The sequence below is a fragment of the Schistocerca cancellata genome, chromosome 1 (assembly GCF_023864275.1).
Source record: "Schistocerca cancellata isolate TAMUIC-IGC-003103 chromosome 1, iqSchCanc2.1, whole genome shotgun sequence".
Taxonomy (NCBI): Eukaryota; Metazoa; Arthropoda; class Insecta; order Orthoptera; family Acrididae; genus Schistocerca; species Schistocerca cancellata.
In genome coordinates, this window is record NC_064626.1 from 868782734 (window position 1) to 868808334 (window position 25601).

The window sequence follows — 25601 nt, forward strand, 5'->3', positions numbered from 1 at the left end:
AGAAACTGTCATCTCCATGATTGGCAGAATTGTCACTAAAATGCAACATTCTTGGAAGTAACATAAAATGGTCATAGGATATAGCTTCACTGAAAATTCGAGTGCTCAGAAGTAAATCTCTGGACAAACATTCCCTTATTATCAACTTTCAAACATGGACTCCAAGAAGCCAAATGCCAATGAAGCAATACAGTTCCTCAAGACCAGTATCTTTCCAGGTAGACAGTCTAGAATGAACTGATTCCAACATATCTGCCATGGTGAAAGTGATGAAATTTATAGCACTTGAAACAAACCGATTTTACAGATTTTCTGATTGAAATAGCATTAAAAAGGATAGAAAGCTTGAATCAGATGCTAGTTGGCAATTATGTCCTGAAGATGAGTCATCAAATGCATGCAGTGCTGAACTAAAATCACGCTTTTACCAGTAGAATTTATTATTAAGGCATGGTCTTTTACGGATCGATTCATCTTCACTTTTAGAATCTGAAGAAGACCTATCCTGGTGAGCTCTACTACGTGAAGTATGTGAGTGTGTATTACTACGAGATTCTTCTGATGGATCATTATCATCACTACAGTCCTTGAAGATGCCACACCCTCTGTCACTGTCACTCCTCGTGAGTATCTCCAACATCTGTTCATCGGTCCAATCACGCAGATGTGCCATTTGTTTCTGGTACTCCAATGTGATAGCACTGTAAAAATCCTGGTGAATGAGTGGATAGTTAAACGACACCACATAAGCAGAATGGTGATGATCACATGAACGAGCTAGCATGAATGCCAAACAGCAACTCTGAAATCCGACGGAAATATCGCTGAGTGGCTATAGACGTTTATGGGACCACAGGTAGCAGAAATGGCCTACAGTAAAAGCCATCATTAGGACGCAGGTACAGCCAGGCCATGACGTTGAAAGCCATCTGCAGCGCCCATGGGAAATACCATTCCAGCAGCTAACGATGTCCACAGCCCCTGCAGAAAGGTGAAGCATGATGAGATTTCATGTCTGCAGTGCTCCAAGGATTAATGTAAACAAGCATAAATGTAATCATAACATATACACATGCATATCCCCAATAACTATTAAAATATGCAGACAAATTTTGCATAAGTATTGCACCATGTGGGAAGAGGAAATGCCCACTTACTTGCCAGACCACCTCATGATTTTAGGGCATAAGCATAAGCAGGAGAAACTCAGGTAACTCATTCATTTCACTGAGTCTTACCTCTCTTCTCTCACACTTTCCTTCACTCTTTTGAGGAACCTGCGGGTAACTGAGTGAGGGTTTTTGGGGCACCCTTAAATCTGTAGGCTCATACCACATGTTCCAAGGTGGTATGTTAAGTTTACATTAACCAGTGAGGTCATTGTCTGGTAAGGCCACTGGTATCACATAACAGATTTCCCCATTTTGTGTTCCTTCCTGTTATTCCTGGGGCTGTTGTATTTGCTTTCTTAACCTAGTACTGTATGCCACTCAGTTTCTTAGCAAAATTGCCTGCAGTTGATATATCTATGCAAGGGGGTGGTTTACACAATTTGGAAGGGGAAGGCATCCTCTTATCTTAAATATCCTTATACAGTGAAAACCCCATACTTTTATGCTTCTGTGAGTTATAGTTTGCTACAACATATGGTAATATAGTGTCGCAGTCATTATGTGCCTATTTACTTAATAATTTAGCATTTTCCCTATCATTTTGTGCACACATTATGACTTCCACTTGCTTGTGGATGTAATGCACTCATTCACAATTTCTGAATCTGCAAAGTCTATATCACTGTTCTATTAGCTCTGGTGTGAAACAGATACTCTGGTCAGTTATTGGGAATTTTCATTGGGAACAAGAAGCAAAAATTAGACAATCCATAAGGCAAGAATATGCTTTCTCCTCATATATTCAGTGCTTACACCCAGGAAGCTAAAAGCCAAGTTCATGGAACTACTGGGCTCAGGATCAAACTAAATAGACAAATGGGCAGAAGATAGATGTGCTGCATTATTCAGATGATATTACTGTGGTCATGGAGAAGAAAGAAGATCTAGAGAAGGTCCTCAGCACAGTGGAAAGGATTTTATGTAATCAGCATGGGATGAGAATAAACAAGTGGAAGACTAAAGTGGGGTGATATGCAGTGGTGAAGAAGAATATGAGTGTCTAAGAATAAGAATTAGAAAAGAGGAGTCAAGGGTGATAGGGGAATTTGGCTTTGTAGGTAAAAGGATCACAGTGGATGATAGAAGTTGGAAAGAAATTGTCAACAGAATAGAGAATGCCAAAATTGCATTTAATTTGACAGAGAACTTACTTACCTCATAGAACATCAGACTGGAAATACGGAAATGGATCATGAAAGCATTTGTTGATATTGTAGCCCTCTATGAGTGTGAAACTTAGTCAGTAGAAAAACAAGTAAGAAGATGGCTACGAGCCCCGGAGATTTGGTGCTACAGAAAGATGATGCAGATCAGCTGGAGAGATTGAATTACTAATTAAGAGGCACTGAGAAAAGGACAGGAAACCAGATCCCTCTGGAGGCACATCCAAACAAGAACAGATAAACATGTAGGACCCATTTTTAAGACACAGTAACATAACTGGAACAATTGCAGAAGGAGCTATTGAAGGAAAGAATTGCTAGAGATGACCAAAGATTTCATTCATGTAGCAGATTATGAATGATATGAGATATGCTTCATTTGCAGGAATGAAGAGGAATGCAGAGAGAGGAGGGGAATGGCATACAGCTTCAAACCATTTTCAAGATTGAGCACCAAAGCAGTTATCATGTTCTCTGATATCCCAAAGTTTAAAATTCAGTGGTTCACCATTGCTTCAGCTGTTGTCTCTGCCTGCTGCTTTGGCACAGCACTGATAGCCAAATAACTCAAGTGGAAAATTACAGGTAATACAATCAATTCCTGACCTGTGTCTTTGCAAATGGTCTGAGAATGTCCATACTAATCATCTGGGTATATAGTTTTTCACATAGTACTCCATGTCTTTCTGGTGCTTTCTCTACCAATAATTTTCCATAATACGTCACTCAATAGTTCAACACCTTCCATGCCCTGTTAAGAAGTAACGTGGCACAACATTTTGTTTCATAAACCTGTCGACACCAGTATGCATTGTTCACACTTTGTATAATTTTCCCTCTTTAGTGCTGAACTGCACTTTCATACTCTGCTGACAGCCCTGGTCTACAGTCTAAGCTTTTCATCACTCCTCTGCAAGAATACCAACATGTTCCATCATCAATACTTTGTGATTTAATTCATTCGCACTGCAACGTATTTTCACAGGATGGTGTACTACTTCAAAATAAAACTCACTATGCCTCAAAGCCTATCTGATTAAATCACTAGTCAGATCTTCAAGGCTCCCCTCATAATGGATGCCAACACTAAGCAGTTGCTGACTCAGTGGCTCAATGATTCAGTGACCAGCTTGGTCATATGGCTAATATTTATATGGGCAAAAGTAGGTTTATTGTGTGGCTCCACATCCCTCACATACACCACGTGCCTAAGCATCCTTGCTTCAGTAACCATCTGGTCACTGACTGAAAGGTGGACTGTGGTGCCTAAGCAGGTGCCATGGTACGACATCATGCCAGCACACTACAGCAAGTGGCTGTCTACAGTAATAAGATTTCTTGTGTTAGACTTGTGCCATGACATCTGTAATGAGACAATCACATTCTTTGTATCCTTATTGCTGCTGAGAGCAATTTTTCTCCTCCTTCAACCTCTGTATTAGTGCCCTATCTTTTCATCTGTTGTATTTAAAAGTTTGAATTTAGGTAGAGATATCTATGTGTGTTCTTTTGATACGAATTCACCCTCTCATTAATTTGTGATTTAACATTTCTTTAACATATTAATGTTCAATAGTTACATTTAAAATTTTTATAGAGTATTTGTATTAGCTCTGCTAATTTATCTATTTTTTCATTTTAATCCCACTTTTTATTTTCATCTTATTTCATTTTTCTATCCCATGTGTATATTCTGTCATTGTACCTCATGTATGAATTCTTCTTTTTATCATGAATGTCACTGTCATTGTATACTTATTTCAATATATGGTTTTAGCCTGCAATTTAAGGATACATATACAGTATTATATCAGTTAAGTGTAGAAAAGCATTTTGAAGCAGCTGCTGTTGAGTTGTATGGTAAGCAAAGGAAAATGATAGTAATGATTGTGTAGAGAGCACCATGTGGAGATGTAGATAAATTTTTTTCAAAACTAGAAATTATGTTGAACATTGGGTACAATGAAAAAGCTACCGTGCTTCTTTGTGGGGATTTTAACATAAATCTTATGTGCAATAATACAGTTAAAGATAAATTTCTGAATATTTTACAGAGTTTTAACATGTTACCCCATGTAATAGGTCCTACCTGAATAACACACACATCACAGACCCTCATAGATAATATATTCCCAAACATAGATTCCAATGAAGTGGAGGTAAATAGCACTGACCTTGGTTTATCTGATCACAATGCTATTGTGCTTACATTCCCCCAATGCATGTGAAAAAAACATCTGGCCACACTTATAAAAGAATTTTTTCTAAAGAAAACTGCACACACTTTGTTAACTGTCTAACCAATGAAAGCTGGACAGATGTGAGCTCAGAATTAAGTGCAAATAATGCATATTATACCTTTTCTTCTATATTCATGTCACAATTTGAAATGTGTTTCCCTAAGAAGTTAGTGAGGTCCAAGTCTTCTTAACAAAAAGCACACAAACCTTGGATAACTACAGGCATTAGGATTTCCAGAGTAACCATGAAAAGACTGAACCAAGAAATTAAAACTTGCTCAGATCCATTGTTTGTAGAATATGTAAAAACATACAGAAAAATATACCAAAAGGCAATAGTGAAGGCAAAGTTGCTATATAATGACAATTTAATCAGTAACTCAAGACAACAAACCATAAACTATATGGGACATTGTAAGGAATGAAACTACTACCTATGGAGAAGAGGAAGAAATAATACTCAGAAGCAGTGAAAATTGCAATATAGAAAAAAAGGAAATGGCAAACTATATGAATAACTATTTTTTAAATATACCACATTCACTAAACTTGAACTTAGGAAAACAAAAATAATACATGCTCCAAGGGTTGCCTGATGAACAGGAAGTAATCAGAGTGATTAGAAGCTTAAAAACAAAAATGGCAGCAGGTGTTGATGAAGTTCCAGTTTCAATCATAATAAGGACTGCAGTGCAGATTGCAAAACCTTTAGCACATATTGCAAATTTATCCTTTACTGAAGGTGTGTTTCCTCAGAAACTAAAGATCTCAAAAGTGAGGCCACTATTTAAAAATGGAGACAGACATAAAATAGAAAATTATCGTCCCATATCACTTCTTCCTGCTTCCTCCAAAATATTAGAGAAACTGATGAAATTGAGAGTCACTAGTTACCTAGACAATAATAAACTTTGGAATAGTAATCAACATAGTTTTTGAGTAAAACGAAGAACAGAAACTGCAGTCGTAGACTACACCCAAGAAATAATTAAAAATTTAGAGAAAAACAAAAGTGTAATAGGAATCAATTTAGATCTATCGACAGCTTTTGATATGGTCTGCCATGAAATCTTCCTTGATAAGCTGGAAACAGTAGGTATTAGAGGAAGAGTTAAAATGTGGTTTGAATCATATCTCAAAAACAGATCTCAGATTGCAGAGCTCACCAATGTAAATTCAAATCAAAAAATAAAGTTAGTTTCACAAGCAAAAGACGTTTCTTTAGGAGTACCCCAGGGCAGCATCTTAGGGCCACTACTCTTTCTCATATATGACAATGATTTACAGTTACAATATGATACAGCCAAAATTGTACTATGTGCAAATGACACAAGTCTGATAGTGAGCAACTGTAAAAACTCGTTACAGTCAACTACTGACAAAATCCTAAAAAGTATTGGGACTTGGTTCAGTGCAAATAAACTTACACTCAGCGCAAAGAAAACAAGTTACATACAGTTTGGTAAAATGATTTCTGATGAAGACATAAATCTAGAACTGGATGACAGACTAATAGACAGAGTGCATTTTACAAAAGTGTTAGGAATGCATGTAGATGAAGCTATGGATTGGAAACACCATGTAAAATTTCTTACACACAGACTTAACTGAGCCTGCTTTGCACTGAGAGTTATTCCAAATGTTTGCTCTCTAGCAGGCATTAGAATGCCATACTTTGGATACTTTCATTCTGTTGGCTCATTTGGAATAGTGTTCTGGGCCAGCTCAAAATCTAATTTGAAAGACATTTTTATTTTACAAAAACGGGCTGTTTGAATAATTACCCACAGTCTGACATAAGCTCACTGCAGACCTCTTTTCAAAAAGTTAGGAATACTTACTCTGCCATCAGTCTATATACTTAAATGTGTACTCTTAATCAAAGCTAATCTAAGCAATCTCCACACAAATGCAGACTGTCACAACTATAACACAAGAAACAAGAATGACATGGAACAAGTAAGAAGAACACGAACTCAGAAGCATATAAGCCACATGGGCATTAAGCTCTGTAATGCACTGCCTCAGTACATTAAAGATTTAAAGGACAATACAAATTTTAAATTGGAACTTCGAAAATTTTTAATTGGTAAATGTTGCTACTCAATAAATGAATATCTCGAAGACCAAGAAACTGACTTCACAAACTAACCTCTAAAATTTTCTATCTTCATTTGTTTCAGCTTTTATTATACTTTACCATCTATAGTACTAGTAATCTATTGTTACTGAGAAACAAATTACTATAAACCATTTATGTGGAAAGAAACTGTAAGTTTGCTGTCATTTATGATAGACAATTTCATTTTGTACATTCTATATTTTAATTTCTGTGTATGACAAATCCAATTGTAGACAATTTCATTTTGTATTCTATATTGTTAATTTCTATGTATGACAAGTCCAATATCGTTTGTACAATGACATGGATGCTAAATAAATAAATAAATAAAAATAAATGAGAAACATCCTTTTTTCACAGGAGCTGTCATTATATGGACTGATGCAGAATGTTCAGAGTCTTCTTATTCAGAGGAAGAACGAATCACAAATGCTATGGAATTAAAGAAAATCCTTCAATTGGAGAAACATCCTATTACAGTTTTAAGAGCTGTTGACAAGTATGTAATGAGATTAATGCCGTAAGTGAGATAAATTTTTACATTCCTAATCTTCTTGACCATTGTATTTTAACAACATTACAAAAATAGAAATTTCAGAGTAAAATCAACAAAATAAAATGAGTAAAAGCAACCACTAATGTGTAATTAAGACTGTGCAGCAATGTAAATGTCAGTTGCATGAAACTAAGTAATTCTTATTGGTTGCATTCTACTGATAACAAATATCACAAATAAAATTGAAACTGACTCAGGTTTTTATCCATTAAGAAGAATAGAAGAAAATTTTTGCCTGAGTACCTTACTTCAGTTAGTATTGCAAGTGATAGTGTCCATAATTTACCCTTATGTTTTGTTAATATTTTTTACATAACTTATGAAATATTTTGTAAAGAAAATGAATCATGAAGGTCAGGCCTCTAAACACTTGAGGGAAAAGTTCCCATGATGATGAACGTAAGACAAATAGAGTGTCATTGTTGGTTCACATAACTGAGAGCTTTTCAAACACAAGAAATTTGATGAAATATTGCATGGTTATGAGAGGCTGTCTGGGAAAAACTAAAAAAAAATGTTTGCTTCAATTTCTTGTGGAATAAGAGAACACAAAATGATAACAAGCTTTTGAATGAACTGTTATTTATGTGAAGGTTGGCTGTGTCATATTTCTGAATTATACTGCCTTCACGTGCATTTCAACTTGTTCCCTGGAAACTGTGGAGGAGTTTCTGATGAACATGGTGAGTTATTTCATCAGGCTATTGCAGTCATGGACAAGAAGTATGCAGGGAAGTCACCTCCTGCTAGTTTGGCAGACTGCTGTAGGACTACTGCTAGGATGGTTCAGTAGAGGCAGCTTGTAAGTGATAAGCCAAAAGAAAACATCCAGCCAATTTATAGTCCTGTAGTCTGAGTCTGATCAAGAAGTCTTCAAAATGTCAGGTCAGAACATTAATCATGGTAAAAGTGCTTGTAGTACTATGTATTATGTTCTATAGCATTATGTGCTATTATTGTCTTGATTCATTATAAATTAACGAATAGTAAGTGAATGTTTAACTATTTCTTAAAAAAAAAAAAAAAAAAAAAAAAAAAAAAAAAAAAAAAAAACTTTGGAAATTTCTTCAGTTTCTTTAGACTTACTTTATTAATTTTATGAGCTAGTGTTTACTGCATTTTGTCAGAGTAAGTTTCAATTTATTTGAGTAATTTTTCACTTCTGACATTCACCATTATTAACAAAGTTCCTATACCAAACTTTTCTGAGGTGTATTGCTATGTAAATAAATATGTATATTGGTGATATAAAACAGGACATATATTTCTGAAGGTTGGGATGTTGTCTGCTGTATTTGACAAAAGTTCAGAGGGGAAGGAACATCAGGTAATTACTGTGATACTGTGGTTTACAGATTTGCAATTCCCATTTTTTTTAGTTGGAGGACAATTCCTCTCTATGATCTTCTTTTTTCTTTTCATTTACTTCAACTCCTATGCAGTCTGGCCTGTGTTGGAGATAAGATTTGTGCATATATAGGTTCAACAAGCTACCAAGTAACTGAAGTCTGTTCTGAAGACATGCATCTATTCTTCCAACTTATACAGCATTGGAAACTCTCATATACAATTATCTGCAATTTTGCTTTGTTAACTGCTTTGAGTGTTACCAAAATTACTGATAGCTCAACATTCATTCTCCAACAGGCTTTAGTGCAGACTCTCCAGTGGAATTCACTATTCTTTTTTCTCATGACATTGTCCACTGTCAAGGTGCATGCTATTCTGTGGAGTGCAGTGTAGCTGCATGAAATAACCATCAAATCAGCACATCCCAGAAAGCTTGACTAGACTGCAGAGTTGCACCCTTCTTGTAGAAACACTGCATCCATCACACTCATTAACACACTCAAAAATTACAAATTTTCTGCACAATGTGCATACCCAAAACCCTCTAAAACCACTAATAAAAATTAACTGTATGTTTGGCAAGCATGATTCACAGGTACTATTAACATTATGCAATGTTTCACTTCATGCAAGTGATATATTACACTTCAAGGGGAATTTAAGTATTTGGTTTAATGGCCATATTTTGTCATATTATGTCTAAGTAAAAGTATAATGAAAAGGATAGTTGCTACTCACCATATAGTGGAGATGCTGAGTCACAGAAAGGCACAACAAGAGAGGGTCGGAAAGGTAGCTTTTGGACAACAAGGCCTTTTCAAAAATAGACACTGTACACACACACACACACACACACACACACACACACACACATATGACCACAGTCTCTGGCAGCTAGAGTCAGATTGTGAGCAGCAGGGCATTATTGGATAGGCAAATAGGTGGAATGTAGAAATCAAACAATTGAAAATTCAGGTTGACATATCAACAATGTAAGGAAAAGATAGACTGCTACTTACCATAAAGGTGACATGCTAAGTTTCCGACAATCACAGTGAAAAGACACTTACACATTAGCTTTCAGTCACAGCTCGCATCAGAAAAGGAAACACATACACACATTCATTCACACAGGTAGGCACACCTTGCACACATGTGATTGCCATCACCGATGGCTCAGACTGAAATGCAATTGTCGTGTAGAATGGAAGCAGCAGTCTGGAGGGGGCATGGAAGTGGAAGGGGTAGCAGTGTATGGGTGGGAGTAGAGAAGAGTGCTGTCTGATTACGTGTAGAGGGATGAGACTACCAACAGTTACCTACATGCTGACAGTCTAGTCCCTGCCCCCCCAGATTGCTGCTTCCATTCTACATGATAGCTGCTGTAGATGATGTTCATGTGTGTGTGAGGAGTGCTTGCTTGTGTAAGTGAATGTGTGTGCATTTCCTTTTTTGAAGAAGGCTGTGGCCAAGAGCCATTTCATCATGCCTGTCTTCAACTTAATTTGTCATCTTCACAGTAAGTAGCAATCTATCTCTTCCTTGCATTGTGAATCTAGAAATGCTAATTTTAAGTGCACGCAGTCTATCTCTTCCTTGCATTGTGAATCTAGAAATGCTAATTTTAAGTGCACACACACACACACACACACACACACACACACACACACACACACACACACAAGTAGGTGCAAATATGTTTGGGACAAAAGGATTGAAGATATTTGAGTGCATAGGTAATGTTCCTCTAGACTCATGTAATAGTTGGAGAAGTTGTTGGAGGCAGTGCTAAACTTCATGTATAGAATCATAGTGCTAAAGTTTTATCCCATAGATGCTGCCAAAGTGGCAGAGTTCCGCAGTTATATAGACACTGGAAGAAAACTGGCTGGTTGGAAGACAAACACTTTCTGAGGCTGGGTGTGATCAGTAGTGCGTGTGACAAAGAAAATCTTTCACTAAAGAAAATAATTAAAGGAGATCGAGTCCTTGACAAGTACACCATTGTTAAATTGATATTTATGAGGCAACTTGACAAGTTTTGAGAGCACTGAGACTTTTACAAGTGTCCTATTTGTAGAACATGCATTGATAATAGTTTTGACTATCAGTAGATGATGTTTATTAGTAGTATGTCAAAAGAAGTAACTTGGAATAGGTAACTTTTATCAGAATTATTGACATCCTTGGGAGAATCATCCAAGACAAAACTATCCCATCTAGCATATAAGGAATATGAGACAGAAAAAATACCCTTATACTTGAAGAAGAAAATAATAATCTGAGTTACAAAGAAAATTGTTGCTAATAAGTGAGAAAATCATTTATAGAAGAATGGGAAGATGAAGTGGATCAGCTTTTATTCAGAAGAAATATAGGACATGCAAGGAATTATTGACTTAACAAAGTGTCTTAGTAGATGTATTGAAAAATGGCAAATCCACATTTGTAACTTTTCTATGTTTAAAGTCAGCTTTTGGAAATATTAGCTGGGCAACATTCTTCAAAATTCAGAAGGTTGGAGGGAGCAAAAGGTTATTAGAATTTTTGCAGAAACAAGACTGATGTTATAATAGACAAAGGACATGAAAGGAAGACAATAGTTGAGAATGGAATAAGACTCGTTTGCTGCCTATTCCTATTTGATTCAGTCCATACAGTAAGCAGGCTGTAATGGAAACCAATGAGAAATCTGGGAGGACAGTTAAAGTTTGGAGGGAAGAAATAAAAACTTCAAAGTTTGCTAATTCTGTCAGAAATGCAGTTAATTGGAATATGTATTCTGTAAGATGAACATCAACAAAAGTAAAAGATGGCTAATGGAGTATAGTTGAATAAAATCAGATGACTTGGAGGGCATTAGATTAGGAAATGGTACACAAAATGTAGTAAATGATTTTTGATATTTGGTCAGAAAAATAATTAATGATGGCAGAAGTAGTGAGAATATAAAATGCAGACTGAAACAGCAAGAAAAGCATGTCTGAAAAAGAGGAATTTATTAATGCTGGATATAAGTTTAAGTGTTTAAAATTATTTTCTGAAGATACTTGGGGTTTAGCAAAAGTTGTAACAGAGCAAGTTGTGCCTATCTTATACCACTCCTGACACCAATATTTTCTTATGCCTTTTGTGATCCTCCTTTGTTAATAATACATTTTCAATAGCTACTTGAAATATCCAATTGCATATTCAAGGAGGAATTCATAAAAACAACTTTATTATTCACCATGTAATTTCCTGATTACTGATGGCAATGGTAGACCTCTAGCTTGTTCACTAGAAATATTTTGTCTAACTAAATATTAGTGATTTAGTACACATGCAAACATGGGAAGGTGAAATTTTTGGTTATCAAAAAGTTTTACATTTCTTGATTGAGTACTGTTTTGAAAGCCCCCAGTCTAGTCTTTTCAACAAATGTTTTACTTTTTCCAAAAACTAAATAGTGCAAAACTTATTTTTATTCATAATTTTAGGGCTGTAGAATGTTCCAGTTTTAAAATGTAATTATTTCCAAATTTTAGTACCTGATTTCCCTGTTTTAGAAAATACAGCTTTTCATGAAAATAACTTGTTAGTTTGTTAGTTGTTCCAATTAGGAAATTTCGCTTTGTGAAGAATTTCTAGTGAATTTTTAGAAACCCTTTTCACAGTGGACTACTTGCCTAACAAACAGTGCTACATTTTTGTCATTTTCAGATTATAAATCTGTTAGTCAGACAAACTTATGTCACTGACTGTAATGTCTTTGTCCCTTGCAATTGTTTTATGTTTGTATCTAACATGTAATAACCTTGTATTTTGTTACTTTGTGGTTCCTTTACTTTATTACATGCATCTATAAATAGCCATTGTGCAAAAAGCTTAAGTCAGTTAGTGCCTAGGAGTGAAATTGTAAACATTGCGTAGTTCCCATTACATGTTTCATATTTTCAGTCACTCATTCTTGGACAGCTGAAGTGTATAGTTACAATTCCAGTTACTCATAGCAGTGTGGAGTTATATAATACTCTGCCACCTGTGAACTTGGTAAATGAACATTGTAAAATTTGGTTAATTGATGTAACTTACTGATCTGTATCACATATTCAGGCACCTGAAATTTTAAAAGCTGATCATAAAAAAAGACAACTTCCTATGTCAATAAACATGAAGAGATTGAAATTTAATTGTTACTGTGTTGTGCACTTTATTTAACAAATGTTCATCTGGTTCATTAGTAGCACGAGTACAATAAAACAAAACTATTATGAGACTTAGGAGGCAAAACCTCAGGTCAATAAAGTTACTAAGTGATGCATGAATGGTAAACAGTTCAGACAAGAAGTAAATGGAAGCTTCTTAAACATGATGCTATAGAAGAATGTTACATATTAGGTAGGTAGGTCAAATAACTAATAGGTAGACTTTTTGTTGTTGGATCAATGGATAGTAAATGTGGTAATTGAGGAAGGTGTGAAAGTAAAAAATGTAAAGGGAGACAGGCTTGAGTACAGTAATCAGCTGTCAGTAGATGTAGCTTGCATGAGTTATGTAGAGATGAAGAGGCTTGCACATGATAGACTTTTTTCATCATCAGTTACCTGAGTGACTTGTGATGCAGTCCACCGTTACTTGCTCTCCTGTGGTGACCTCTCCGTCTTAGAGTAGCATTAACACCCAACAGCCTCATTTATTTTTTGGTCTTGGTCTTGGTCGTACCCCACACTTTTTCCCTCCACAGCTCCCTCTAGTACCATGAAAGTTATTCCCACATGTGTCAACAAATGTCCTATGATCCTGTCCTCTTCTCTTATCAGTGTTCTCTGCACATTTCTATCCTTGCCTAATTTCCTTCACCATTCTATAGCACCACATTTCAAAAACTTCAACATTCTTCTTCTCAACTTCTCTCATAGTCCATGATTCAATTACATAAAATGTTGTGCTCTGGTAGCACATTGTCATAAATTCCTTCTTCAGATTAAGACCAGTGTTTGATACTAATGCACTGCTTTTGGCCAGGAATGCCCTCTTTGTTTGTGCTAGTCTGCTTTTTATGTCCTTGCTTTATCTATCCCACATTACTTTGCATCTAAGGCATATCAGAATTCCTACACCTTGGCTGTTTTATGGTCCCCAATTTTGACGTTAATTTTATCACTCATCCCACTGCTGCTACTTCTCATAACTTTCTTCTTTCCTCACTTTACTCAAAGTCCATATTCTGCACTTAGTAGACTGCTTACTTTGTTCAGTATATTTTGTATTTCTTTCTCATTTCCACTGAGGATAGCAATGTCCCAGGAAATATCATTGCTATTCTTTTCTCCTGAATTTTAATCCCACTCCTGAATCTATCTTTTATTTCTGTCACGGTTTCTTTGATGTAGGAAGTGAACAGTAGGGGACGAAGCAAACATCCTAGTCTTATGCTATTTTTAACCCAAACACTTCATTCTTGGTATTCCATTCTCATTGTTCCTTCTTGGTTCTTATACATCTACATAACTACTCTGCATCTCACAATTAAGGGCCTGGCAGAGGTTTCACTGAACCCTCTTCAAGTTATTTATGCACCGTTCCACTTTTGAACAGCATGTGGGAAAAAATGAACTCTTAAATCTTTCCATACGAGCTCTGATTTCTATTATTTTATTAGAATGATCATTTAGAGGAGAAAGTTCGTGCTTGAAATTTCATGTGAAAATCCCATTGCAACAAAAAATACCTCTTTTTTAATGTTTACTATCCCAGTTGCCTTATGTTATCCGTGGCACTCTCTCCCCTATATCAGGATAATACAAAACGATCTGACCTTTGAACTTTTGCAATGTCCTCTGTCAATTGTATCTGATGCTGATCCCAAACTATGCAGCAATATTCCAGAAGAGGACAGAGAAACACAGTTTAGGTAGTCTGCTTTAGTAAACTTGTTGCATCTTCTAAGTGTTCTGCCAATAAATCACAGTCATTTGTTCATGTTTCTCAAAACATTATGCGTGTGATCATTCCAATTTAAGTTATTCATAATTGCAATCCCTAAGTACTTACTTGAATTCACAATCTTTAGTTGTCGAAGGGAGTTTCTTGGATTCTCTCCTAAATCATTTTTATAGATCAGGAACAGCAGAGGGTGAATGGGGAACACCAGATATCACTTCTGATTTACTCAGTAACTTGTCAATTACTACTAACTATGACCTTTTTGACTTGTAATTATGAATTTAGACACACAACTGAGCTGATAGTCCATAGGCCCACAATTTGATTATAAGTAGTTTTTGAGAAATGGTATCAAAAGCCTTCTGAAGATCTAATTTGATGTCCTCTGTAAATAGCATTCATTACTTTGAGTGAATAAAGAGCTAGTTGTGTTACACAAAAACAAAATTTTCTGAATATGTGTAGGCTGTTTGTATATTATCATCTTTTCCTACAGCTTAAACTTATTCTCCTGAGAATTTCATGTACCTTGCACCATTTTACATTGTCAAATGCTCTTTCTAGGGCAACAAACTCTATGAAATTGTGTTGATTTTTCTTAAATCTTGCTCCCATTATCAAAGTTCAACATCAGAACTGCCTCTCTAGTGCATTCATCTTCCCTAAAGCCAAACTGATCATCATCTAATAGGTCCTCAGTTATCTTTTCCATTCTTCTGTTTATTATTCTTGTCAGCAACTTTGATGTATGAGCTGTTAAGCTGATTTTATGATAGTTTTTGCACTTGTCTGCAATTGCTATCTTCTGGATTTTGTGGGTGATACTTTTTTGAAAGTCAGGTGGTATGCCTCTAGTCTCAGATATTATATCAGCAACTAGAATAATACTTTGGTTGGTGCTTCCCCCAGTGATTTCAGAAATTCTGAAAAACTATTTTCTATGGCTTCCATCTTATTTGACTGCAATTCGTCTAAAACCGTGTTAAGCTCTGGCTGTAATACTGGGTCATCTATGTTATCCATATCTTCTGTTGTGTCATCAGATAGTTCCTCCTGCTCAGAGAGGCCTTCAGTATACTCCTTTCAAGTGTAGAAAATCCTGATAAATAAGCATACAAATAAGATTCGTATGTAGAAGTGCAAAATAATGGTACTTTATTACACAATTCACTGAGATACACAGAGAATGAATGCATAACATGGATACAAAGAAGTGACTGATTTGAAGTTACACTGCAAAGGTAAAACACAACACAAAGATTCCAGTCACTCTGAGATGTTGTGCACCATCAGTACTGTTCAGGTGCAAAGTCCCCACAGAGCCCTCACCCCCCTCTACCCCCTGCATGTCCCCTCCAGTGTGGAGCACCAGTAAGCAGGTCTGTTAGTATCAGTGTCACTTGTTAATCAGCTGTTGTGGTGTGACCAGTCACACTGAAGCAGGCAACCAAAAGGTGCATGACTGGACTGTTCTTGTGGTGTCCACTTGGGACCAGTTGTTGTGGTGGTAGGTTGTCCTTGAATCATAACAACTGGATCATTTCTCATGTGGTTGGTACATTGGTAGTACACCTAACCCCATAGCTCCTGCATATGTAATGTGGTGCCCAAAGGACCCATTTATAGCAAGAGTACAGAGTGTAGTTTGCATATCTATGTCATGTGACTGGCAGTATGACATAAGTGGTCTCCATGGCTGGAGTTGGGTATTGAAACTCAGTGTTATCCACTCCCATTTGTGAATTTTGAGCATCACACTCATTATCCTCTTCCGGCACTGTAGCACTCAGGCTGGTTTCAGGTACTGTATGGAAGTTGTAGAGATTTCCCAGTGCATGGTATTTTGAATGTCTATTCTTCATATGTAAGATCTCTATGTGGTCCTGTGTAAGGAGATTGCAGAGCTACATGGATTGTGTCACCTTTAAGCATCAGATGTCCACAACCCAGCAGTGTGTTATGTATGAACAACAGTTGTTCACCATGAGGCTGTGAAAGTGGTTTGCAAACATGGGCAACCTATTGTTTGATCCTCATAAGCAAATCTGGTAACTCCATGTCATCAGGTGGTGGAACGGGGGCCAACAATTCCACTAGCAGTGAGACTTTCGCCATATAAAATTTCTGCTCAGGATGTCTTGAAGTCTCCCTGTAATCTAACTTAACCCATAGAAACATTCAAAGCAGTAGTTCTGTCCAGTGGTTGTTGTGGCACTTGAATGCCACTATAAGGCTGTGGTGCCAATGCTCTATGAGACCATTGCTTTGGGCGTGGTGAGCCATTGTCCTAAAGCTTGAATACTGCACAGTTTTGTACCACTCAGAAAACTATTGTGATTGGAATTGATGCCCTTCATCTGCGGCAGTAGATGTAGGACAACTGAACCATGCTATTCACATTTGAAGAAATCCTTAGCCGTATTTTCTGTGGTCATTTCCAAAAAATTCAGTACCTCAGTCTCTTACAGAGATGACGAAATGATATCCATTGGACTCATATAGGGATCTCACAAGATCGACATATACATGTTGCAAATTTCCTTTTGATATTGTGTGTCCGCTATCCTTGGTGAATGCATGATGTCCAACATGCTGCATTGGCATCTGATGCAAATGTATGTCTGTGTTCTGCAGACTTTTTTCACTACAGGTGAGATAGGACATTCTGTAACCAACTTGTTGGCTGGGTGGACTCCGGGATGCAACATTTTATACAGAAAATTATTTTGCAGCATTTTTGTAGAACAATTGGGCATGTCCTAAGATTGTACAAGAATTCTAAACCTGATAATCCATCCATAACCTGTAGGAACTGTCTTTTTTTGGCACCAGATGAAAGGGGAAGCCCAAGCACTCTCTCAAGGTTGTAGCCAGGATTTTTCCAAAGGGGTGTCCAATTGGTTAAAAAGGACCTTAAAAAGACTCATGTTTGTTGTTTATTCTGAAACCACATTTATTTATTTTTCAGTTTTATCTACATGATTGGCTTTCAGGTGGCCGTCATACAAATAGTGGTTCATCTATAAATTTGAGCAAGAAATGCCTTTCTTAAAAAAGTATAACACACACTTTATATGTAGCCGAGGAATACTGAAATGCACAATTACACATTTCTTTCTTTGGTAATAAGATAACTTCACTCTTTTCCAAACGAATTAACATTCTAATAAAATGCACTGCCTTTCAGTAAAAAAATCCAGCTCAGTCTTCTAACTTAAGATTCACTGTCACACAGCAAAGGAATATTTAATTTGAGATGAATAACTGATAAGGTTAAATGAGTTGAGATCTCTTTTGAGAACAGCTATCTTTCTCCTACAACAATCTCAATTTAAATTTATGACTTACCTGAAACCAAGTCAGAATTCCTTCAGCACCTCAAAGTATCCCACGCTCCTTGATTCAGTCTCAAATTTTGTTAAAGTATCTTTCATTTCATAAAAATTCTTAAATTTCCTTATGTTGCTGTATCAAGAATTTCTTTTAAAATTCTTATTTCAGCAGTAAACTTGAGACATAGCAGCAGATATTAGAAACTACAGTTTTCAGATCTTAACATTGATTCACACATTGATTCCAACTAGACTTCTAGTGTTAGTGACATCATAAATCAGTTTGTAGGCCTACTTGTCCATGGTAGTACATTATACAGCCTTGATGCTAATAATACCCTCTACAACCTACAACATGTGTTACTGTTTGTATAATATTTATTTACAAATATGTTAGACATTAAATGGTTGGACTCACTGCTCCAAGGATGTTACAAATAAGACATTTCATTGTAGAACATTTTTTTGTAGTAAAGCTTGAAGACATGATAAATCAATACATCCTTGGAAGAGATGTTTGGTTTGCCTTCAGTGCAGCTCTTTTCACTTAAGCATAGTTAAGAAAACTGGTATCTTTCAGGAAAGAAAGGAATTCAGAAGGAATTCACTGTGGCCTTTAGTATGGGACCAACCCAGGCATTTGCCTGAACTAAAAATGATAAACCACAGAAAACTATTTTCAGGATTGTCAGCAGATGGATTTGAACCATCTCACCTCCAAACACAAGGATTGCTAGTCCAAACACAAGGATTGCTAGTTAAGTGCATCAATGTGCAGAGCTAGCTCAGTTGGTGGAGAGTTTCAAAATAAAGTAAAATGCATTGCAACAAAAGACAGAATTTTGGTATTGTACAGTTTAACTTTATTCGTGCATGTTTGGTCATATGATAGTCCATGAATGCATACATATTTTAAAATTCAATTGTGAATAGATTTCCGGGCTGCAGTTATTATATTATTACAAGAATGAAATAGATTTTGTCTGAAGGGCAATGGGAGGAGGGGGTGGGGGGTGGGGGGTGGGGGTGGGGGGTCGGGGGGGTGGGGGGGGGGGCAATTGAAGCAGCCTGCTGAAAAAATATTTTAGAAATCAAAGAACTGTAGAATGTGCTGGCATCACATACCCCTCTCACTCTCCACAACCCCCCCTCCCCCCTCCCCCTTGTTGTTCCATATCTGAACTGATTTTCATAGTTGAATACTACCCAGGTGACAAGACTGGGCTATATGTTGCCATCTGGACATTTGTTTTAAAAAAATTTGGTGCATCATTTCAAAATGTATTAAATGCAGCTAGGGTCAAAATACGGTTTGATGCATTAAACCGTATTATATATATTGCTGTCCAAAACATATTATGTTCAGGGCAAGTTTCCCAGCATGCATTATTAGCCCACTCTTTTGCTTGCTGTTTCTGTTATTTTCATTTTACAGCTCACAGTGTGGTATTGATTACATAATTGTGCACTTTTAATCACTATGGAGGGATATTTGCTAATGGGAGAGCATGAGCTGCCTTGTAATAATGAAGAAAGCAGATTCAGGTGTGAAAGCATCACAGTACCCTACTTGTTGAAAGCAAAAAATAAAGTTCACAGCGTACAGAACAAAGTGGAACAAGGTCACAGACTCAGTTGTATGATGAAGAACTGGAAAGCATTAAGCAGAAAAGCACAGTTGAAATTCCATTGATAAACTGAATTACCTGACACTAAGAAACAGGATGTCAATAAACTGTTGAAAACAAGATTTGGAGATAACTGAAAAGAGGTTGATAGTTTGCAGTTTTATGTTTTAGCATGAAAGATCAGTGTGACATCTGCTAAATGATGAGGATGATGACAGACTGTTTACACAAGGAAGAAGGATTAGCTACAAAACTGCCATCAACAACATGTTAATAACTTTGGTTTTTTATGTGATGAGCTATGTCCAAATATAAAAATCAATAAAAAATTCAAAATTATGCTTCAAATACTGTTATGTGAAATCATGATTGGATCAAAATGTATTTTGTTAAGTGAATTGGTTCAAAATGCATTAAATGCAATTGAAAAGTTAAAATGACACCTTCAGGCAGTGGAAAATGATTACATTCATGACTGATTCTGGCACAAATTCTAAATACTTAGGTCCTACAGTTGAGAATTTTGAATGTTTCATTTGGTTATGAAGAGAAAAGTTTTTTTCACTTCCTGTAACATTATGATCTGCACACTTATTATGATTTGAAAAGATACTGATCAAATGCAACAATTGCCATCTGGGCAATATTTATGTTGATCAGTGCAATTTTTGGGCAACACAGGCAAATCCAAATGTAATTTTATGCACTGAATTTAATTTGATGTTATTTTTAATTATGTTTACCACTCTCTGCCTTGTGAAACAGTGAAATATTCTAACCCCAGCGTTCTGCCAGTCCCCAGATGGCAACTCCAGTGCTATCATTTAACTGCTTTAAACATGTAATTAGGCTACTATAGTAGCACATACAGGTTTTCAACTTACCACGACACTAGTGTACAAATCAAAACTGGCTTTTGTCTTCTTTCTTGTGAAAAAGTTATGCATAATTAGAATCTATCATGACAGCACACAGCACAAAAATATGAAAATGCAGCACTTATGTTAAATTCAACTGTAAGTAAAAACTGAAGAGATTAACAAAACAACAGCTGAGCTGAAGGGAAGACAACAATGTATAGTAGTTGGTCTTGGGATGAAGTAGGGATGGGCAATAATCAGTAGTACTATTGGTATATTGATATTTAAATCTATCAGTGGCGATGTTTACTATCAGTATTGAGTATCAGTTTTTTGTCATTTGATTGAATATCAAAATAACTTTAAATTTCATTACATCATAACTGGGTCGTGTAGGTGATGGGGGGAGGGTGCTCCAGACCCCCTCCCCCTGGATCCCCCTTTAGCTCTCTCCTTGGCTCTCAGAATGTCACACAATCACCATCTGCAATAAATCTTCTATGGCTTTGTCTGGTGCTAGTTGGTGTGCCATATGGAAAGCAGGGAGTCCTGGTGTAGTATTGATTTTACAAACTGTGTTGTTTTTGACACCTCTCTTTGCTCAAAGATGGGTAGTGAAGGACAGAGCACTGGTTACACTGGGGTGCAGGACTTCTGCACTGACACTGGTGGTACTGACCTGCATTGGCCTGGAAGGTCTCTCTTGAACCTAGAAGTAAAGGATACTGTGATAAGTTGCAAAGCTATTCCAGCCTCTTGATGGGAACTAGTACTCCAGTTAATCGATACACCCATAGATCCATCAAATTGTATCCCTGCATGTTTTTTCCCATGTCATTGCCTTCTGTGTTGGTTGCATCTAACTTCAACGAAGTTCTACTCAAAAAATTTTATCCAGGTAAATAAACTGTATCTTATCTCTGGTGAGACCACAAAAGTTGTTTGTCAGACACTCCAGATTTTCCACATTGTTTAAAATTGCCAGGATGGGGGAAGTCAGATTGTTGGTTCTCCTTCACATCGTGCCCTGTCTCCCTTCAAATGAACCAGATTCTTCTTAGTATCTTCCAGCGATCTTCTCTTGTTGGTAAACATTGATTGTAAAATTTGGTATCCTTCATCTAATTTCATATGTTATGCTTTCAGTTCTTCATAATTCTTGTTCATAGGAGCCAGGTTCAGCTTCAAGGAACTGTAACTATTTAGCAACTATTTGGTTTTTCTAGTATTGGCAGTCTACTCAGTATACTTCACACTACCACTCTGCTGTTAGCATGGTAGAGTTCACCATCTGCTAAGCCAGGGGGGGGGGGGGGTTTCACCCAATAGTGGTTCATTGACCTCTGGAATTGTGAATTTCCATGTGAAAGGTACACATACACCAAGATCTATTGTGCATATGGTTGTGCCATATCATTTGACAGGTGTGCTATTTGGGGCTTGCAGCTGTAGAAGAGACTCTATAATTTCTGACTGAGCTATTGTTTTCAGAATGGTGCTCACCTGTGTGCCTATGTTAATGAGGAAGTACTTGTTTATCTTCTTCTTTAGGATGTATAACCTGCAGCTGTCCTGAGAAGTTTAAGCTAAACTTGATTAGCACACTCGTTTGGGAAGCAGGTGCTCTTGAAATGTGCTGTGATCTGAAGTGGTTATTGAAAGTTATGCCTGGAGCTGTAATGACAGGTCCAGGGATGGTCCAGTTGAAATGGAGGCAGTTTATATTGAGAATGCCATCTTGCAGAAATGTCATGGAGAATGTGTCCATATGACACTAAGTCTTATGATCTGAGGGCTTTGGCATATGAAACTCCATTTATCATTCATGGTGCAGAAGAAAACCCAGAAATCTTCTTGTGCAACCCAGATGACTGTGCTCTATGTGGTATGAGAAATGGATTGAACTGCATTGCTCCCAGCAAAGAAGCACAAAGGAATTTATGTGAGGCATTGTCATAATGCTGTGAAACTGTAGGAAAACCAGAATTTTCCTCATGAAAACTGTCCTATATGCAGTAACCTGACTGGTATCATTTGTAAATTCAATGCAAGAAATAGGTTGCGATACATGATGTTGGTACAGTTGGTTTACCAGGTCATTATCACATTTGGAAAGTGAAAGATAGTCACTTTCTGGTTTCACTGTATACACTGTATGTTCACCATTGTTGGCAGGATGTTGAGGGCCACTATAAATATCTTTCGGTCGGTAGAAAGGTCCAAGTAACAATTGTTCATTGGATTAAACCATTGTTATTGTGATGTATTCCATTGCACATTTCTGTGTGCTTATCACAGATCAGCAGTATAGGAAATCCGTATAAGAGTGTATCCAAATAATAGGTGCATGTAAAAGATCAAAATTATTATGTTTTATTGCATAATTCACCAGTTCATGTACAGAGAAAGTTCACATAACAAGGACACAAAGAACCACCTGACTCTGTCACACTCCAAAGATAAAACAAAATGCAAAGGAATTAATCACTCTGAAATAGTTGTGCACTGTCAATACTGTTCAGCACCAATGTTCCCATGAATCTATATGCTCTCTCCTGTCCATTTAATGGTGGAATTCTTCTTGTGCTCTTAGAGTGGACTCCTCTCCTTTAGTTCCACTAAAGATTGTTTCGACTTTTCTATACACTATATACCTCCTTCCGATGACCATTTCTGTCTCTGTTTCTTCACATTTTTTGTGCAGCTATTTCATTTTAGCTTCCCTTCACTTCCTATTTATTTCATTCCTAAGTGACTTATACTGCCTTACTACTCTCTTTTCCTTAGCGTATTTGTTCTTCTTTTGTTGATCAGTTGAAATATTTCTTCTGTTTCCTGAGGTTTTTTTGCAGTTACTTTCTTTGCAGTTCTATCTTTCTGTTGTAATGTCTCTTTCTGCTATAAGATATAGGAGGATTCTATTAAGTTCACGAACTTAAATTTCATAAAGCTATCTTTCATAAAACCTTGTAAGAAACAAGTACAAAAAAGCAATATTATATTTGCAGGTTGCCAAATTAAACTATAAATTCTGATTGAAAACGAGCGCCAGGCTCCCTACAAATAATATCAGATGCGTTAGCGTAATAAAATTTATGCAAAGAGGCACCTGACCTATAATAAATTGTATCACTCAAAATAGTCACTTTATGATAAAATAAATCTTGTGATTTGATGCTAATTAATTATGATAGTATTTTTAAATAAGTTCTTCTGCTCCGACTTCGTCGTATTTCCTGTGTAAATAAAAAGTTTAAATGCGCAGCCTAATGGCGGCCAACTTTCTCAGTCAAAGATGATTGCAGCTAGCTCCCCAGCAGCTGCAAAAAATGCTACACAAACTCTTGTGTTATAACAAATGTGGCTTGGGTTCCTTAAATGATTACCCTGCACTTCAGATTAGCTTATTATATTTTCATAACTCTTTTACACATCAATTATGTTCTAATAATTAAATGAGAGCAAGACAATAGCTATCGCAATACAACCGTACCTTCTGCACTCAAACAATAGCTAAGACCCAAGGAAACATCAGAAGATGACTAAGTTCATTGTCTTCCAGTCCTTTTATAATATAACAAAGATTATAGTGTTCAGTTCTTTAGTTTACACATATGATCTTATATCACGGAGAATAATGTCTTTTTTTCTATTATCAGAATTGATAAATTGTCTTTAAAGTTATTTCGTCACTTTGTCCATATCACAATTAGGCATTAAAGTTCACATGACATTACGCATGTGTAGTTCTTTTGTTGTTATTTATATTGTTCATGTCAAATATATGGAAAGGGACACTATATCACCCCCTGGGCTACAAGGAGTATACTTATAAATGTTTGTTCCTTGTAGACCACAAGTGTCACTTTTAAGTTGTTTATTTGTCACATTCACTTCACATTACAGTTCCTTTTATATATTATGGCTGGGGATAGGTATATTACATTCAGCTCTTCCATTTGGACAAAGGCCGCAGGGAAACCCCAGAAAAACCTCAGCAGAGCTATTGATCTTTACCCACTACATGAATTTCAAAAGGTGATCATACAATTTACATCATTATAAATACATACATTAAAAAAAATAGTTTTCCTGCAAAAGATCACATACACAGGGTTATATATGAATGTACTTTGAATTTTATTCTGTTGTTTTTGAAAATCATTCAAAAGATTAATCGGCGAAATTCTTGTTGCATGTAGGTGGTGTCACTGGCATTGTATTGTGCCGTTGCGATGTCTCCTGCCCGTTGTCACATAGTATCGGCTGGAAACTTTGTTCTTTTTCTAGCCTCTTGAGCTTGATGTGTCGGCTTTGTTGCATGGTTACACATCGATCGCTCGCGTGGTCAGGACAGGAGAAGATGTTGTCTCATACCGGGCATGCAACAGTTGTACATATGTTATAGTCATGGATTTTCTTTAGTGCTATTGCTGTGGGTAGAAATTGGTATTAATAGACAATATTGTGTCATTGAGGCACAGGCTGTGTCACTTGTTAGTATCAGTGTATTTACACTAACGTGTGCTGCATTGTGTAGGAGACATGATGCGTAATAAAGCACTACATATCCTTGTCATCACCACTTCGCATGAAATCACAATGCTTCTCATCTTTTTGTTTGATGCTGGTCCACTGTAGTCGTTGTCATATAAACATTCTACTACGCTGTTGACGGCATCATATATTTATTGGCGCACTGAAGGTAGCGTCCAAATTCAAAATATTAATGGCATGGTTCAAACACACACTGTACACAGTTTTGTGTTTTATACCATTGTATGTATAGATGTTTGGCCAATGTCTGTACCTCGTACGGCTAACATCGCACAGCACATAAGTGTTCACTGTCCAAGGTTATCACCAATACATTCTTCAAAGCTCACACTGCATTTGCTTAACATATGTATTGCTTAACATATGACTTTTAGAAATGGCACTACACGATTCTTGCTTTTGACATAACATAGTGACACAGATGTCTGTTCGTACATAAAAACATATTACAAGAAATTTCATGAATCACACTGTACTGCATGGTATATCTTTGCATACAGTTGATGATTACATCATACATGTAATGGATCTGGCCTGACTTATCAATATGTGAATCCTTAATATGAGCAAAATTGGTCATTTGACATATTTAAGTTGTAACTAGGAGCGCTACGCATGTTCTTGCTTCATAAACTTTGAGCATAAATGCGTATCCTTGGAAGATGTTTGAAGCTATTTTACAACAAGCTCTAA

At 36.5% G+C, this 25601-nt stretch overlaps 1 protein-coding gene across 1 annotated transcript in view; it reads left to right on the forward strand.

Annotated features, from left to right (window-relative positions):
• The window catches only part of LOC126189843 (cilia- and flagella-associated protein 251-like), a 794634-nt gene that overhangs the window by 290201 nt on the left and 478832 nt on the right, over positions 1-25601 (forward strand). Inside the window, exon 9 of the mRNA XM_049930974.1 lies at positions 7058-7196. Coding sequence (XP_049786931.1) covers positions 7058-7196 — 139 coding nt within the window. The remainder of the gene's footprint in view (positions 1-7057; positions 7197-25601) is intronic.